The 18,647-nt window shown below is 41.1% G+C and overlaps 2 protein-coding genes across 10 annotated transcripts; one reads left to right on the forward strand and one right to left on the reverse strand.

Annotated features, from left to right (window-relative positions):
* The first annotated feature begins 1,567 nt into the window (after positions 1 to 1,567).
* Positions 1,568 to 8,481, forward strand: LOC124008075 (G protein pathway suppressor 2-like). 4 transcript variants are annotated; one of them, XM_046318994.1, is made up of 11 exons: positions 1,568 to 1,673; positions 2,007 to 2,124; positions 2,269 to 2,378; positions 2,479 to 2,591; positions 3,003 to 3,082; positions 3,294 to 3,373; positions 3,633 to 3,837; positions 7,176 to 7,336; positions 7,551 to 7,646; positions 7,845 to 7,886; positions 8,045 to 8,481. In XM_046318994.1, exons 2-10 carry the CDS (start codon positions 2,031 to 2,033, stop codon positions 7,851 to 7,853), a joined length of 948 nt encoding a protein of 315 aa, XP_046174950.1. In that variant the 5' UTR covers positions 1,568 to 1,673; positions 2,007 to 2,030; the 3' UTR covers positions 7,854 to 7,886; positions 8,045 to 8,481. The 4 variants fall into 4 exon arrangements, with proteins under 4 accessions (XP_046174950.1, XP_046174949.1, XP_046174947.1 ...); XM_046318993.1 differs by having other exon boundaries at positions 7,845 to 8,481; XM_046318991.1 differs by lacking the exon at positions 7,845 to 7,886.
* On the reverse strand, positions 8,472 to 18,445 carry LOC124008076 (eukaryotic translation initiation factor 5A-1). Of its 6 annotated transcripts, none has more exons than XM_046318999.1 (6): positions 18,260 to 18,445; positions 15,721 to 15,890; positions 15,455 to 15,559; positions 14,287 to 14,418; positions 12,864 to 12,936; positions 8,472 to 10,059 (listed from the first exon to the last, which is right to left on the reverse strand). In XM_046318999.1, the coding sequence occupies exons 2-5, from the start codon at positions 15,886 to 15,888 to the stop codon at positions 12,874 to 12,876; spliced, it is 468 nt and encodes a 155-aa protein (XP_046174955.1). In that variant the 5' UTR covers positions 15,889 to 15,890; positions 18,260 to 18,445; the 3' UTR covers positions 8,472 to 10,059; positions 12,864 to 12,873. The 6 variants fall into 6 exon arrangements, with proteins under 6 accessions (XP_046174955.1, XP_046174954.1, XP_046174953.1 ...); XM_046318998.1 differs by having other exon boundaries at positions 15,721 to 15,893; XM_046318997.1 differs by having other exon boundaries at positions 15,721 to 15,893; positions 18,106 to 18,444.
* Between the last annotated feature and the right edge of the window lie 202 nt (positions 18,446 to 18,647).

Here is an 18,647-nt window from a genome sequence, read left to right on the forward strand (position 1 = left end):
TGGGTTATCTTTGTGTAATATTAAAATGTGTTTGATGATCTGAAACATTTAAGTGTGACAAATATGCAACAAAAAAAAAAGAAATCGGGAAGGGGGCAAATACTTTTCACAGCACTGTATATCATTGATGTCGCTCTTGCTGCGGGTGATTTCTTGATCCACCTCTACGCAGACGACACCATTCTGTATCTGGCTCTTTGGACACTGTGTTAATAAACCTCCAAACTAGCTTCAATGCCATACAAAACTCCTTCCGTGGCCTCCAACAGCTCTTAAATGCTAGTAAAACTAAATGCATGCTCTTCAACCGATCGCTGCCCGCACCCGCCTGCCCGACAAGCATCACTACTGTGGACGGTTCTGACTTAGAATATGCGGACAACTACAAATACCTAGATGTCTGGCTAGACTATAAACTCTCCTTCCAGACTCATATTAAGCATATCCAATCCAAAATTAAATCTAGAATCGGCATCCTATTTCGCAACAAAGCCTCCTTCACTCATGCTGCCAAACATACCCTCGTAAAACGGATTATCCTACCGATCCTTGACTTCGGCAATGTCATTTAAAGAATAGCCTCCAACACTCTACTCAGCAAACTGGATGTAGCCTATCACAGTGCCATCCGTTTTGTCACCAAAGCCCCATATACCACCCACCACTGCGACCTGTATGCTCTCGTCGGCTGGCCCTCGCTACATATTCGTCGCCAGACCCACTGGCTCCAGGTTATCTATGTCTTTTCTAGGTAAAGCTCCTTATCTCAGCTCACTGGTCACCATAGAAACACCCACCAGTAGCACGCACTCCAGCAGGTATATCTCACTGTTCATCCCCAAAGCCAACGCTTACTCTGGCCGCCTTTCCTTACAGTTCTCTGCTGCTAGTGACTGCAACGAATTGCAAAAATCGCTGAAGTTGGAGACTTATATCTCCCTCACTAACTTTAAGCATCAGTTATCTGAGCAGTTTACCGATCGCTGCAGCTGTACACAGCCCATCTGTAAATAGCCCATCCAACTACCTACCTCATCCCCATATTGTTTTAATTGACTTTTTTTGCTCTTTTGCACACCAGTATTTCTACTTGCACATCATCATCTGCACATCTATCACTACAGTGTTAATTTGCTAAATTGTAATTACTTCGTTACTATGACTTATTTATTGCCTTTACCTCCTTATTCCATTTGCAAACACTGTATTTAGATTTTTCTACTGTGTTATTGACTGTACTTTTGTTAATCCCATGTGTAACTCTGTGTTGTTGTTTTTTGTCGCACTGCTTTGCTTTATCTTGGCCAGGTCGCAGTTGTAAATGAGAAATTGTTCTCAACTGGCTTACCTGGTTAAATAAAGGTGAACTAAAATAAATAAAAGTGTAGTTATTGGAGGTGCATCTTGGTCAGTTTAGCTCAGAACATGCAGCCCTAGTCAATCGGCCACCTAATTCTGTATAATGAGCGGGCCGGCCGTGAACTTCAGTCATTCCAAATAATATCATCTGATCAAGGTCTGGGCCACGCGCTAATTATAAACTCCCACGTTTCCCCTGAAGTCAAAACAGGAAGCTCCATTTCACACCGGAAGTGTATTGGTTGGGGTTAACCATGAATTAATTTATTTTTTTACAATACAGACAAAAAGTCAGTGTTTTTCGTAGAAAAACGGTAATTTTCCGCTTTGTAATTATGCAAAACAACCAAACTCCAAGCGGAGACTCATAAAGCAACGAAAGTCTGTTTACAATTTAACGCCTGCTGGCCGTTCTTCATTGAGTTAGCAATTGTAGTTACCAACTAGCATAGCCAGATTAAACGCAACGTTAGCTAGCTGATGGTTAATGCAATTAACTATAGCTATGATTATGTATTTCTATTAGCAACAAAGTAAATGTTTGAAGAAAACAACATGTTCAGTTCCTAGCTGGTAATTGTCACTTTTTCATTGCTGCATGTAGCTAACTACTATTCAACATATTTTCTCCATTCTGCTGCATTCAGCTGGCCCCTCCACTGCCTGTCACCATGCCTGCTCTGCTGGACAGACCAAAGCTGTCCAACGCTATGGCCAGAGCCCTCCACAAACACATCATGAGAGAAAGGGAGCGTAAAAGACAAGGTGAGATATCACAAGGCTTTGCTTGACTACTGCATTCCTCACCAACCGTAACTGGAAGCCTGATTTGCTTCCACAATTATCTTGTTGGAATTGGTGCACATTTCTCATTGTTATCAAGGTGATTTATTTTCTTCCTAATCTCAGAGGAGGAAGAGGTGGACAAGATGATGGAGCAGAAGATGAAAGAGGAAGAAGAGAGAAAGAGAACAAAAGAGATAGAGGAGAGGATGTCCTTGGAGGAGACCAAAGAACAGGTCAGAGAAAGTCATAACAACATACAAACAGATGGAGATCAATCGGAGAAATAACTTGTTCACCTTAACCATCTCTTCCCCTCCCTTTTCCTCCTCACAGGTGATGAAGATGGGGGAGAAACTGCAGGGACTTCAGGAGGAGAAGCATCAGCTCTTCCTCCAGCTGAAGAAGGTCCTGCACGAGGAGGAGAAGAGACGCAGGAAGGAGCAGAGGTGAGAGGAATTGAGCCTCTATGACTCCTCAGGTGCATCTCAATAATTTTAGGTGGCTTTCTTTCCTTGTCTTCTTTCCTTAATATTTACCGACATGGAAACAGCTTAGGTGAAAACAGTTTGGATGCCTGGATGTGTCTAGAAATGTGCTTTCACCGGTCAAGCTTCCTTAACATAGTGTCCTTTTTTGTTTTAAAGGCTCTTAAAATCCCATGTATTACTATTGTTATTATTATAATGTTAATGTAGGTGTAGAAAAGGTCAAGGTCAAGGATCCACTTTAGATGATTGAAATGCAATACTCCCAGTTTGGATTAGGAATGTGATTGTAGTAAGGCCATAGATATCAGGATTTGCTGATTGTTTGAGGTCTCCTGTCAGATATCTCACCTGTTTTTACCTCTCCTGCAGTGACATCACAACACTGACTTCAGCCAGCTACCAACCCAGTCTAACCATGCACACAGGACAGCATCTCCTTAACATTGAATGTAAGGTTTAACCTACATCTGTTCATAAATGCAATCTCCTATCAATTACATAATAATCATAATAATATGGTCATCTACCAGACCTTTTGATTTTCAATATATGTGGCACATTGTTTCTCTCCACAAATGTCTTCAGTGACTTCACTGACACCTGTCACTTAACTATACTCCTCTCTCATCCCTTTTTTGTTTGTTCTCTCCCCTCTGTCAGGCAGTCCAGTCAGTCACAACAGGGCCGGGGGACTGCTGTCGGAGCGCAGTAAGCAGTTGTTTCCAACACCGGTCAACCCGGTGAGTGGCAACTGGCAAGCCCTCCGCATGTGTAATATCCATTCTAACCATTTGAGAGCTTTCTATGAAGCACACTTTTCACTTGTGTCTGAGGAGCAATGTGGTCAATAAATGGAGTTCCAGACATCACTATTCGGCCCAAGCTGGAATCAAATCCTTAACTGTGTAGTTCCAAACACCACGCCCCTACCCACTGAGCCATAGAAAATGTCAATGATGCCAACAGACGCATAACCTGTGCTCTGTGTGATTTGCTTAGAGTGACCGTTTCACTCTCCTCGCTCCACAGGGCCGTCACTACCAGAACCAGGCTGGGTTCAGTGCGGGCCCGGCTGAGCACGGACAGTTTGGGGGTAGTCAGTCGGTCCATGAGAGCTACGGCGTGGCCCAGACACAACACTCCTCCACCTATGCCCCCGGCCCCTCTGTACCTGTCAGTTTCGCCAGCAGCTCCCAGATCAGAGGTAGGATGTGTGTGGCTGGGATTTTAATTTGAAATTCAGTTAAGTTGATTTTCGTTTTCTGACCTGATTTGCTAGTTTTTAATTTAGTTTTAGTTGCATAAAATATTTTGTCTTTGTTTTAGTGTAAGGGAGAAAACATTTGTGGGAGGCTAAGAGCCATTTGCGTTGAATAGTTTGTGGAGATATTGCCAGTGGGGGGGGTTGTAATACTTCAGGTGATGGGTCAGGTCATAGGTTAGGTTTGAAATATAAAGAAAATCTCAATGTAACTTGGTTTTAAAAGGAATAGCACTGAAGCTGGTGCAAACAAATATGGTGGAAGGAAACTGAACATAGTTCATGATGGTTTTTATTTAGTTTTGGAGTGAAATATAATAATTTCAGTATAGCTTTAGTTTTTCAAATGGGTTTGTTAATTATCTTATTTCAGTTTACGAAATAGATTATAGCATCCTAACAGGTTTACTGTTGCCTTAAACTATTCATGTCCATAACGGACATTTTTCAATAGGGGAGAGTGGGATAGGTTCTGCCACTTTTTACATTCCCCATCACTCCATCAAGGGAAATCAAGTATTCTTTCTAACAAAGATATCTATACTGAACAAAAATATAAACGCAACATTTAAAATTATCCGATTTTTCTGAGTTACAGTTCATATGAGGAAATCAGTCAAAATGAAATTCATTCATTAGGCCCTAATTTATGGATTTCACATGACCGGGATAATCAAATATGCATCTGTTGGTCACAGATACCTTAAAAACAAATATGGTCTCACAATGGGCCTCAGGAACTTGTCACTGTAATTTTGTGCATTCAAATTGCCATTGATAAAATGCAATTGTGTTTGTTGTTCGAAGCTTATGCCTGCCCATACCACCTCCACTATGTGGCACTATGTTCACAACGTTGACATCGGCAAACCGATCGCCCACACATGGTCTGCGGTTGTGAGGCCCGGTTGGATATAGTGCCAAATTCTCTAAAATGACGTTGGAGGAAGCTTATGGTAGAGAAATGAACATTGAATTCTCTGGCAACAGCTCTGGTGGACATTCCTACAGTCAGCATGCAAATTGCCCACTCCCTCAAATCTTGAGACATGTGGTATAATGTTGTGACAACTGCACATGGTGGTGGTCTTATAGTGTCCCCAGCACAAGGTGCACCTGTGTAATGATCAAGCTGTTTAATCACTTTCCAAATATGCAACACCTGTCAGGTAGATGTCTTGGATCTTTTATTTCAGCTCATGAAACATGGGACCAACACTTCACATGTTGCTTTATATTTTTATTCTGTCTACATACATTTCAGAATGTTGTGAATCCTTGGAAATAATCAGAATTCATGTAAACATTAGAGTTTTGAAAACATAACTGTACAAAAAAAGTGGTCTCTTGGCACAACTTACCCTGGGTATGGGGTAAACTGAGCCGTGGGACAGGGACAAGTTAAGCCACCTACAAATGTCTGTACTTAATGAAATATTACAACTACCTTTTTAAAACCATGTCTATGTTTTATATACAGTGTATTACAGTGCATTCAGAAAGTATTCATACCCCTTGACTGATTCCACATTTTGTTGTGTTACAGCCTGAATTCATTTTGGTAATTGTATTGAAAATGTAATACAGAAATATACTATTTCCATAAGTATTCACAACCCTTAGTCAATACTTTGTAGAAGCACGTTTGGCAGTGATTACAGCTGTGAGTCATTCTGGGTAAGTCTCTAAAAGCTTTCCCCACCTGGATTGCGCAACATTTGTCCATTATTCTTTTCAAAATTCTGTCAAATTGGTTGTTGATCATTGCTAGACAACCATTTTCAAGTCTTGTCATAGATTTTCAAGAAGATTTCATTCAAAACTCTAGCTCAGCCACTCAGGAACATTCACTCTCTTCTTGGTAAGCAATCCAGTGTAGATTGTTCCTTGCGTTTTAGGTTATTGTCCTGCTGAAAGGTGAATTAATCTCCCCGTGTCTGGTGGAAAGCAGACTGAACCAGGTTTCCCTCTAGGATTTTGCCTGTGCTTAGCTCCGTTCTGTTTCTTTTTTATCCTGAAAAACTCCCCAGTCCTTAATGATAACAAGCATAACCATAACACGATGCAGCCACCACTATTCTTGAAATTATGGAGAGTGGTACTTAGTAATGTATTATATTGGATTTGTCCATAACATAACACTTTCAGGACAAATAGTGTATTACTTTGCCACATTTGTTTTGCAGTATTACTTTAGTGCCTTGTTGCAAACAGGATGCATGTTTTGGAATATTTGAATTCTGTGCAGGATTCCTTCTTTTCACGCTGTCAATTAGGTTAGTATTCTGGAGTAACTACAATGTTGTTGATCCGTCCTCAGTTTCCTATCACAGCCATTAAACTCTGTTTTAGTCACCATTGGCCTCATGATGAAATCCCTGAGGGTTTTGCTTCCTCTCCGGCAACTGCGTTAGGAAGCATGCATCTATCTTTGTAGTGACTGGGTGTATTGATACACCATCCAAAGTGTAATTAATAACTTTACAATTTTCAAAGGGACATTCAATGTCTACTTATAAATAGATTTTTACCCAGCTAGCAATAGGTGCCCTTCTTTGCGAGGCATTGGAAAACGTCCCTGGTCTTTGTGGTTGAATGACTAGTGTTTGAATTTCATCGCTCGACTGAGGGACCTTAGAGATAATTGTATGTGTGGGGTAAAGAGATGAGGTGGTCATTAAAAAAAATCATGTTTAACACTATTATTGCACACAGTGAGTCCATGCAGATTACTATGTGTCTTGTTAAGCACAATTTTACTCCTGAACTTATTTAGTGTTTCCCTAACAGAGGTGGATGCCTATTATTTCTCCTTTTAATTTTTTATTCATTTGTTAAAACAAATTGTAAAAACGTAATTCCTATGACAAAACCCATCTGAATGTAATCTATAACACAGCAAAATGTGGAAAAGTCAAGGGTTGTGAATACTTGCTGGAAGACCTATATATGCGTTTAAACAATTTGATTCTTAAATGTATTTTTTTTAAAGAAAGATGCTGATCATTGAGAAAATTTGAACATATAATTCTAAGCACAACTTTGACAGTACCTCCACTGTCAAAGTTGTGCTTAGAATTATTTGTTCAAATTTTATAGATGGATGACGTCAATGTGGCCTGTCTAGACACTTGTACTAACTATGTTGAAACAATTTCATGAGTTTCCACCAAACAGAATTTGTTCTGTGGCACGTGTTGATATTGTACTAAAGATAGTACTAGGATGTGAATGGGTTAATACCTTAATACCCAATCTGATTGTTTCTGTCTCCTGCCTAGGTGTGTCTGCATTCCAGGCAATGCAGTACCTCCCTCATCAGCAGCCAGGCTATGCTGTTCATAGTCACTTCACATCCCAGCCTGGATTCATCCCTGGTGCTGGAATACCCCTTCAGAAGCAGTTGGAACATGCCAACCAACAGTCTGGCTTCACTGACGCGGTAAGACCACTGGTCAGACAGATAGGGGGGAAGATGCGCTTTCAAGACGTGCCTATTATATAAGGTTGAGTTCTCTATTCAACCAATACACTTTGTTGTGAATCTGTTTTAATGTTTAAGTGCTTAGTGCACAAATGTCAATTCAAATCGGAGTCCTCACTTTTACCTCTTGTCCTTTCCTTGTCTTTCCCTAAACTCCTCTTGTGTTTTTCAGGGTGCTCTGAGACCCATGCACCCCCAAGCCCTCCATACATCCGCTGCTAGCCTGCTCCCTACTCCCTCCATGGCTGTCCAGATCCCCACTCCCAAGGTACACCTCATTACCCCCTCCCTACCCCACATCTTACTGTTACTGCCCACTGTTGATCCATCACCCCCATCAGAAATATGAGTGCCTCAGAAAGAGGTTATTTTGGAAAAAGTTGGTTATTGCTTTACTCATGCTCTTTATTAAAGCATAGACTGAAAAGTGATTTGTATTTTTGTTTTCTTGCACAATTTGTCCAAGCTCTCATAGCCAAAGCCAGAGGAAAACCAGTGTGAATCTTGAGTATGAAATAATCTTAACAGTGAACGCAAACATCTTTAATGTGTCAACTATAATATTCAATTTAAATTATTACTTGGTCATTTCAAATATGCATGGTTTAGCTTAAAGGTCTTAGCTGTTGCTTGATAACATTTCATTGGCGTTGTTCCGTCCACCAGGCCCCTTTCCAGAGCTCTCCCCAAGCGGCTCCCCGCAACGCTTTCCTCCCCCACACCCAGAGTGGACAGAGATTCTATCACCAAAGCAAGTAACCATGTTTACCTGCCCAAACTACCTTTACCAGGAGATCTTGTCGTTGAGATTTCATAGGCTTCTAGAAGACTGGAATTATGGGACAGTAAAACTTGGATTTTGATGGTTGATTGTAAAGCCCAAACCTACAGGCTTGACTTTGTAGTAATATTTCTTGTATAGTTAATTTTGTTAGTGCTGTATTACTTTAGTTTTAGAGGCCTAGGGGTTCTAGGAAACCATTTTCTCCACTGTGAAACTGTATAGTGTTATACTTTGTCAATTGTATTGTGTGTTTGGATGTATTACCGTAAACTATTATGTCCGTGAAATAAATAAATAAAGCACACACCATTTCTAACAATTTGTGTCTTCTTTAATTTGTCTTGGGGCGGGGAGACATTCTGCACATTCTGGACTTTTGTGAATGCAAAAACCAAATGCCATAACTTTTTCTCATTCATGAGTTTGTACAAAGTAATAATGGGTCAAAAACTTGATGCTTCTCTCTAGGTGACCCAGTGTGTCTACTAGCTAGATACCTGCCCTGTTGGCAGCCCCTGTCGATAAGGTCTTTGCCCAGGCTTTGAGGGTAATGGAAGATAAGGGGCCGATTGCGCAAAGAAAGGACTTAGTCTTGTGCACGGACTTGATCAGATATCTGAAAGACTGAAATTGACACTGGAATTGGGTTGCTAGTTTCATTTCTCCCAAATGCTACTGTGTGACACTTGTTCAACTCCTACTCAAAGAACTGGCCCCAGATTCATAAAACACTTGCATAAGAATATTCTTAAGAAAAAAATTCCTCAATATCTTAAGATTTTATGATTTTCCTACAAACTTCTCATATCTTGTTAGTCTTCTTAAATTGGTTGCCTAGCAACATCATTTATTCTAGCAAAGGCAATCCTATTTTCTACTGAGATTACTGTTCTAGTATGTTCTTGGGTTTAAAATAATAAATACTGAAACTTTCAGATGAGGTTTGTGAGTGAATTAAACATGTTCAATTGCTTTCATGAGCTTTTTCTCTCACTGCCCTGAGTTCAAGACAAAGGGTTTAGCTATCTTGGAATTAGGAACAAATCCCCCAACTTTCTATTCAAGAATCTAATTTCTTAACTTCTTACTTAAAAGGAGAAACATAAGAAATAGCGCAAGTACATTTCCAATAACCTTTTTTGAGGAATAGCAACTGTGTTTAACTTTCATCATAAGTCTATAGTTTACGGAAAAAATGGCTGTTAAGACATTTCTTCTTAAGAAGGTTTTGTGAATCTGGGCCCTGGTCCTAGCATGTAAATCATGACACGTTTTTAACAGACAGGTTTAGGTGCTATACGTTACACAAAATATTGAACAAGACAGAAGGGGCTCATTCAGAAGGGCGGATCGCTCGGAACGTCAGATAGAAATGGAACGTATAGACCTGACACAATCTCCATGTTCTAGAACTGGCACCAATTTCAATGCTGTATGCTATATTTCTATTGTAACATTCCAAGCACATTGCTCCCGCTGAATAAGCTCCTAAACAGAACAGCATCCATCACTCATGCATAGAGTTGAAGAAGCCCTTGATGAATCGGAAAAATGTACAAAACAGACATTTGTGAGATTCTCACCCCTCCTCCCTTGACTAGGTACAGTAGTTACTTACGCCCTGCCCTCATAGGCGGCAATTTGTTTGTGAGAAAACACTTCTTTCTCTATTCTACCTTCTCTCTCCGTTTCATCTGTACAGGTGTTGACCTGTGTGTGTGTGGAGAGAATGTTTTGCCATTTCCAATTATTTATTGAATTGCGTTCCTAATTTAACCCAGAGAAGGGCGAGAAAGTACAGTGAGAGGGAGAGAGATTACAAAAACAAAAGTGGGAGAATAGCATTGACGTGGCCTTACTCCCTCCCTTTTCCAGGTCCAGTGAATCTTGTTAACTCCTGAAAGAGAGTGGGGAGGACAAGGAAAGTACAGGGGTAGGATAGGTAGAAAAGGGGGAAAAAAGGGAAGATGAAGTGATTGAGGAAGAGACACGTAGGGATAGGAAGGAGAGACGGGAAGAAAGAAAACAAAGTGGACAGGATAATTTAGTGTGCATCAATACAAAACAGTTCACAAGTACATTGAGGTACATACAGTATGGACTCCGAACATTCAAAAAATACAAAGATCCTTTCACATACCATCAAAATACAGTAACCCACCACACATTTAACAACCTTGACCTCACATAGTGCACATTTCATATACAGTGAGCTCCAAAGGTATTGGGACAGTGACACATTTGTTGTTTCGGCTCTGTACTCCAGCACTTTGGATTTGAAATGATACAATTACTATGAGGTTGAAGTGTAGACAGCTTTGATTTGAGGGTATTTTCATCCATATTGGGTGAACTGTTTATAAATTACAGCACTTTTTGCACGTAGTCCCCCCCCATTTTAGTATTGGGACAAATTAATACATGCAATGATTAGTTAGATCAAGTTGTGACTACAAACTTGTTTGGTGCATTAGCTTTCTCCATCATTAATCATTATGCATCCAACAAGTTTGTAGAGTCACAAGCTTTGTGTAATCATTGGGCGCTAAGAATATGGAGCCAAATACTCAACTTTTGACCACTTTAATACACATAAGTGAATTTGTCCCAATACTTTTGGTCCCCTAAAATGGAGGGGGGAATATGTACAAAACGCTTTGTCATTTCTAAACGGTCCACCCGATATCAAAGAAAATACCCTCAAAATTAAAGTGGACAGTCTGCACTTTAACCTCGTAGTCATTATCATTTCGGAGCCAAAACAACCAAAAATGTGTCACTGTCCCAATACATTTGGAGCTCACTGTCCCAATACTTTTGGAGCTCACTGTAAATACACCATTACATTCACACAAATACACCAAGCATTGGAATCTATATAAAACAACTCTTATATATACATGTGCTCATACATAAATACTGTAAATAAATAACAACATATGTAAGCAAGTAATACGTGCATTTGGGGTAGGCAAGTCCATTGCTGTAACAGTACTGTACCTTTCACAGATTTCAGATAATATACAGTGCATTCGGAAAGTATTCAGACCCCTTGACTTTTTCCACATTTTGTTACGTTACAGCCTTATTCTTAAATTGATTAAATAGTCCCCCCCCCCATTAATCTACTCACAATACCCCTTAATGACAAATCAAAAACTGTTTTTTTTTTTTTAAATTTTAGCAAATTTATTTAAAAAATAAAAACTGAAATATTACAGAAACAAGATGCTCTGGTCTGATGAAACCAAGATTGAACTCTTTGGACTGAATGCCAAGCGTCACGTCGGGAGGAAACTTGGCACCATCCCTACTGTGAAGCATGGTGGTGGCAGCATCATGCTGTGGGGATGTTTTTCAGCGGCAGGGACTGGGAGACTAGTCAGGATCGAGGGAAAGATGAACGGGCCAAAGTACAGAGAGATCCTTGATGAAAACCTGCTCTAGAGCGCTCAGAAGGTTCATCTACCAACAGGACAACGACCCTAAGCACATAGCCAAGGCAACGCAGGAGAGCCTATTGGACAAGTCTCTGAATGTCTTTGAGTGGCCCAGCCAGAGCCCGGACTTGAACCCGATCGATCTCTGGAGAGACCTGAAAAAAACTGTGCAGCAACGCTCCCCATCCAACGTGACAGAGCTTGAGAGGATCTGCAGAGAAGAATGAGAAAAACTCCCCAAATACAGGTGTGCCAAGTTTGTAGCGTCATACCTAAGAAGACTCGAGGCTGTAATCGTTGCCAAAGGTGCTTCAACAAAGTACTGAGTAAATACTTATGTAAATGTGATATTTCAGTTTTCTTTTGTATTTTATTTGCAAACATTTCTAAAAACCTGTTTTTGCTTTGTCATTATGGGGTTTTGTGTAAATTGATGAGGAAAAAAACTATTTAATCCATTTCAGAATAAGGCTGTAAAGGTAACAAAATGTGGAAAAAGTCAAGGGGTCTGAATACTTTCCGAATGCAATGTACATGGAAAAACAAGACATCCCCAGTATATTGTATAGTACTCTTAAACAATTCCCTTGTTTCAACATGTTTTTCAAAACAGACATATACTGTAGTGTGAATGAAGACTACAACCAGGTAAACCAACAGTAACATTTCAAACACAGGAGGCTGCTGAGGGGAGGACGGTTCATAATAATGGCACATTGTCCATGTGTTTGAGGCCATTCCATTTGCGCAGTTACAGACATGATTATGTATTTGATACCATTCCACCTATTCCACTCCAGCCTTTCCCACGAGCCCGTCCTCCACCAACCTCCTGTGATACAAAAACAAATAAATAAGTCGCCTGGGGGACCAGCCAAAGTGTTTCAGTGCGTCCTTAGGCAAAGTAAAACATGTACCTAAGCTTAGCTGATAAAAAAGACATACAAATAAATAAGATACATTCAGAAAGACCTTGACCAACATTAACCATAACTCCTGTTGTGCCAACGTCTCTGTAGTTCAAGGTCTTGAATAGAGATGTTCTCCAAAAATCAGTCTTGGAGTTGCCTTCCCCTTGGTCCATAGACATACAGTGTTATGTACGTGTAACCTGGCAATGCACGTGCATGTTAAAAAGTGTCCTGTGGCATCACACGCACACGCACACACACACACGTGTGTCCAGGCACTTTTGTCACAGGCAGTGTGTGTATGAGGTGACATGTAGTTCAGTTGGGATACAGAAAGCCTTTGCATTTACCTGCAGTGTCTTATTTAGCCATGGCCTTGATGGCAACTGCAGCCTCCTCATTCATCGCAGACAGAACAGTGATCTGGGAAACAAACAAAAATACATTCATTTTAATTAGCAGAACAGTGTAGTCGAAGTAAACTAGGTGTGTCTATCTTAGGCTGTGACATCATCCCTTTCCCCAAGACTTGAAGCAATTGTTACCCCCAAACCAGTGGAGGCTGCTGAGGGGAGGACGGCTCCTAATCATGGCTGGAACAGAGCAAATGGAATGGCAAGTTTTTGATACCATTCCACCTATTTCGCTCCAATCATTACCACAAGCCTGTCCTCCCCAATTAAGGTGCCACCAACCTCCTGTGCCCTAAACCTTAACACTTTGCAGAGTGCTGCTAAGAGCATGATATCGATTCCCAGTAGAGACTGGTATGTGCTACATACTGTACAGTCTTACTCCCAAATTACATGTATCCCTAGTCCTGCCAGTCTTCATTGATAAGTGAGGGTATTTGTGTACTCTGCTAATTTTAACTATTCATGACAGGGACATTCAATTCCCAGAAGTAATGTAAGTATACAGGTTCAATATGACTATAGCAGCTATAATACATATGGAATCAGTGGTGGAAAAAGTACTCAATTGTCATACCTCAGTATAAGTAAAGATACCGTAGTGGAAAATGACTTATGTGAAAGTCACCCAGTAAAATACTACTTCAGTAAAAGTCTTAAAGTGTTTGGTTTTAAATATATTAAAGTATTAAAAGTTAATGTAAAAAAATATATATATTTCAAAATCTTTATATTAAGCACACCAGATTTTTGTGTTTTTAAATTTACGGATAGCCAGGGACACACTCCAACACTCATTTACAAACAAAGCATTTGTATTTGGTGAATCCACCAGATCAGAGGCAGTAGAGATGACCAGGGATGTTCTCTTCATTGGTGTGCGAATTAGACCATTTTCCTGTCCTGCTAAGCATTCAAAATGTAACGAGTACTTTTGGGTGTCAAGGAAAATGTATGGAGTAAAAAGTACAATATTTTCATAAGGAATGTAGTAGAGTAAAAGTTATCAAAAATATGAATAGGAAAGTACAGATAGCCCCCAAAAATACTTAAGTAGTATTTTAAAGTATTTTTACTTAAGTACTTCATCCCATTGTATGGAATTTCCACCAAACACACACTGGGTAAATGGATCAGAAGAGGAGTGGAAAACATGAATCAGATATGTCTACCTACACAACTGCTTATGTAGAGGAGGTACAAAGGACTGAATAAGCACAATAAAATCTCTGGACTTAAGCAAAAGTGCTACTCCAATGCAACACTGTGTCTTACAAAACCGCCATGCTTAATAGCAATGTAGGCAATTTCTTGTCGAAGGGAGAATCATAGAAGAAGTAGGATGAGGAACACCACTGACCAGAATCTCCTCTCCAGCGTCGTACTTGGTTTCGATTTCTTTGCCCATGTCTCCTTCTGGCATCTTCAGGTCCTCTCTCACTTCACCGCTGTCCTGGAGCAGAGACAAGTAACCATCCGTGATCCCAATCAACTGCAGGGGGAAGAGAGGAGGGAGGGAAAGGAGGATGACAGAAAAGAGAGACGCATGAAAAGTACTCTCTTTTAATTTCTGACACTTTTGTGACCGCCCTGTCAATCAATCAATCAATTAGAGCTCCTGCGTGCTCTCCAATCAACTGACTGTCATGTCCACACACAGTGCCAGAGTCTCCCGCCATGAAAGAGGGTAAAAATGAACACAGGAGAAAAAACAGCTACCCACTTGAGGTTCCCTATCCGGCTCGAAGGACCATGAGAAAGTTTGGAACTTGTGCTGGTGTAGGTCAAAGGCTTTCCATCCCAGAGTTTTACTAGACACACCACTGTGATTACATTCCCCTACAAACTCCATTATGTGTTCCTCCACCCTCATTGACTTTTCCTCATGGCTTAAACAACACTGGATTGGTACGGGGAAAATGCTAATGTCTCCACTGCCTATTAATAGGCTATAGCAGGGTTCTCCAACTGGCGGCCAGCGGGATGAATTTGGCCCGCGGGTGGTTTTATTTGGCCCACCAAGTTTTCTGAGCAAAAACATAACATTTCACATTTTCATTGTTGGACATAAAAGACTGTAAAACACCAGTAAATCAGTTCCAAATTATTACATTTTTGGAAATCTGTTCCTAATTATTCCCACGCAGGCAATTTGCCGACTACAAACGATTTGTATTCATGTTCCGGCCCCCCGATCATCCGCTCAAGATAAAATCAGCCTGTGGCTGAATCTAGTTGATGATCCCTGGGCTATAGGGAGGTTCCACCATACTGCTGACACCTAGTCAATCCTCACAAATCTTCCAGTGTGAGTCAAGCAGGGGATTGAGTCAGGGAATTACAAATAGGGAATCAGAATGCACAAGGGACATCTATTACCAGTGACGTGGCCATTTTGTTTGAGAGTGAGTGTTACCTAATTGGCCATCTCACTCAAACCAGCAATACCTCTTTCTCACTACTTCTCCTTCTCTCCCTCTGTGCTTTCTGTCCCCCTCACTGCTTTGGCCGTTCCAATGTCCTCTCACCTGGTAGTCTAGTCTCTTGATGTTGGGTACGTCCATGTTGTGGGTAGAGGGACAGATATCCTCATACTTCTTTCCGTTGAAGATGTCAATACCAACCATGTGGACCTGCCCATAAAGGAAAGAAAATACAAACTGTTCAGGGAGTTGTAGACAATACGTACAGACTCAGAAACAAGGGCAAGGTAGTATGATGTCAGACACGCCTTCATGTCTGCACACCAGCCAGGGCTATACAAATGGTTACAGTCAAATCAGGCACCACTGACCTTAGCGTGGCCGTGTTTGCCGGTCTTGGACGTGGACATCTCCACGATCTTGCAGGGTCGTCCCTTCAGCACCACGAAGCCGTTCTTGCGCAGGGCCGAGCACTGCTGGGGGAAGGTGGCGGATGCCCCGGCATCGCCTGTCTGGAAGTCGACGTCTGCGTCTGCCATACCTGCTGCCGAGGCAATGATGTCACAGGGGGGAGGGGGAATGTGGGAAGAGGTTGGGGAAAAAAAGAAAGAAAAAAAAGATGGCCTTTCATGACATAACACTCGCACTTGACTTTTCCCTCCCCCTACTAGCACTGACTTTGCTGATAGCTACGTTATTGGGGGAAAATTAACTTACTATGACTGACATATGTGGTTGTCCAACCCAGCTATCTTATTAAGATGAATGCACTAACTGTAAGTCGCTCTAGCTAAGAGCGTCTGCTAAATGACAAAATGTAAACATAAAATGTTAATGAGGACTAAGAACTGGTTAATGACACCGCTGGTAATGACATCACTGGTAATGACACCCCTCAGATACTGAGGAGTCCTGGGATTGGGGTAAGGGGGTCCAATTACTCCAAGTGGTCTACTTACCTCTAACTCCATTCTAATACATATTAGTTATGGCTTATTCTTGGGAAACGACCTATTTGCTGATACATCTACAATAGATGTTGAAAAGGTTTTGCTAAAGAATAAATAAAAAGAGAGCGTATTCCTGTATTCCTATTTCTAGCAATAAACACATTATTGAGCAATATAAAAATTATGGCCTACTGCACTTGGTATGATGTTAACACTGTTTGCAGTGTAATGAAGTGTACAGTAGGCCTACACTGTCTCCTATTGTGAATTTTCAAGAATCATTTTAAATGTGTCCAAATGACCACACTCCAGTGGAATAATTGCATATTTGACTTAATAACGTTAAGAAATGCAACATTACGAATTGAATACAAAAATGAATAAAGAGCTGGTTCACTGATATTAGGAGAAAGAAAAAGATAATATCGAGCTAAATAAAGTAACGAGATAGGGCACCTCTTAACTGGACCAGTCAACCATTGCCTACTCACTATGAGCAATAGGATATAACACTTTTCTGAAAAATGTATAGGCCTTCTCTATGCTACTTTTGTGCAATTGACACAAACATTGGAACATTTTCAAATAATGGACTATGGAAACAAGTATATTATTTGCCGAGTGGGTGCGACTATATATCGCGGCGGAGGAATGCACGCGATTCAAGGAAAGGCCCCATGCCTGGCCAAAAGCAATGCACGCGTGCGTCAGCCTTGGTTATAATGTCAATAATATTATAACGGTCAACTTGCTGTTCTTGGTTGTAACGTCAAGAATATTATAACGGTCAACTTGTTGTTCTTGGTTATAACGTCAATAATATTATAACGGTCAACTTGCTGTTAGAATAATGGCAAAGGTATTGGTGGAAAGCTATATCCATTTAACAGAAAGAGCTACAAAAGTATTGCATCATAAAGCATATTCCAATGAATTTACTGTGATTTAATTCGGTCTGAAGCAATAGCCTAGGCCTACTGGGAAACGACTGATTATACTGGCAGAGGCTTAACCACGGCGCTTGACACACACAAGGCCAATTTGAGACTATCGGTTGCACGTAAACACACATTCATAATAAGGATATATTCATTGACATATTAGTAACAGACAAACTGTCGCTGACACATTTTTATAACACGCGTGTCTTCTCCGCAGTGTAGGAGCCTAGCGCGGCCTAGTGCGCACAAAACGTGAACCGGCTGTCAGTGACGGCATCGTTGCATGCATGCGCACTGCTAGGGGCTGAGGCCCACTAACTAATATGGGGGCTCCGCTCCAGTCGAGAGGCAAGTGTAACATTGTTGCATGAACCACACAAGGAGAAATCGTGGTCTTGATACACTGAAAAGGCTATGTCGCACATTGTTGATAGGAATGTAGGCTACTAGAGTAAAATGACTAAGCTAATGCGCATGATAAGGCTACGGCGAGCATAGCGTTAGGTTTGAGTTTCGGTCCCAAGTTATTTTGGTCAATCTCTATGTGTAAAATCGTCCCACCGAAGATATGCATGACATTATACATTTGATTGGCTGATAGGTAACGGAAACTTTATCAGTGGGCATTGAGCAAGGGCAATTTAACAGCTTATTGCTTATATGCTATCAAACTTGATAGCCTACAATACAACAATGCAATGTTGTTTTATTGGTAGGCAATCATCTCATAATGCTCACAAGGGAGCAGCTATGTAGAATGAAAATAAGGTGACAGCTATGAGCAGACGAGCATAGGCAATGTTAGTTAGTCTCACGCAAAATCATACCCGTTATTTTCACGTTATGATAAGTAGGCATAACTTACCCGGTGAACTAACGTTTCCACAATTTGTTTACTCTGTTCGCTTTACAAAACTGTCAAACCTTCCCACTTTTTTATGTCTTCCTTTTTATCCCTTCGTCCGTAGCTACCGTTGTCTAGTTGGTGTCTACCGCCGCGATGCCTCTGTCTGTAGTACCTTATCTCCTAAATCAGCTCTCTTCTTCTCTCATTCCAGTCGCTTCCACTATCCTCCCTATTTTGTCCTGCGGCTCCGTCGAAATCGTTCTCGTTGGGGGAGGGGGGCATACGCTTGGGTCAGCCGCCAGCCTAAAAAGAGTGGGAACCTTAAACCCACAATGTCCGTAGCCTAGCACTCTCCGCCTTTCGCTCACTCCCTCACCCAGCCTTTCCAAATACCCATGAAATGAACCTAGGCAATATTGTGCTTAGTGCGCAGGCGTGGTCACCCTCAATTCTCAGATTCTAGAACAGGGAGGGGGCGCAATCACCGGAACATCGAATGGAACCTCTCATTCACTGAGCATGGGGCCTCTCTCATTCATTCTAAGGACCGTTATTTTGGG

Source organism: Oncorhynchus gorbuscha, linkage group LG21 (genome assembly GCF_021184085.1).
Source record: "Oncorhynchus gorbuscha isolate QuinsamMale2020 ecotype Even-year linkage group LG21, OgorEven_v1.0, whole genome shotgun sequence".
Lineage (NCBI taxonomy): Eukaryota > Metazoa > Chordata > Actinopteri > Salmoniformes > Salmonidae > Oncorhynchus > Oncorhynchus gorbuscha.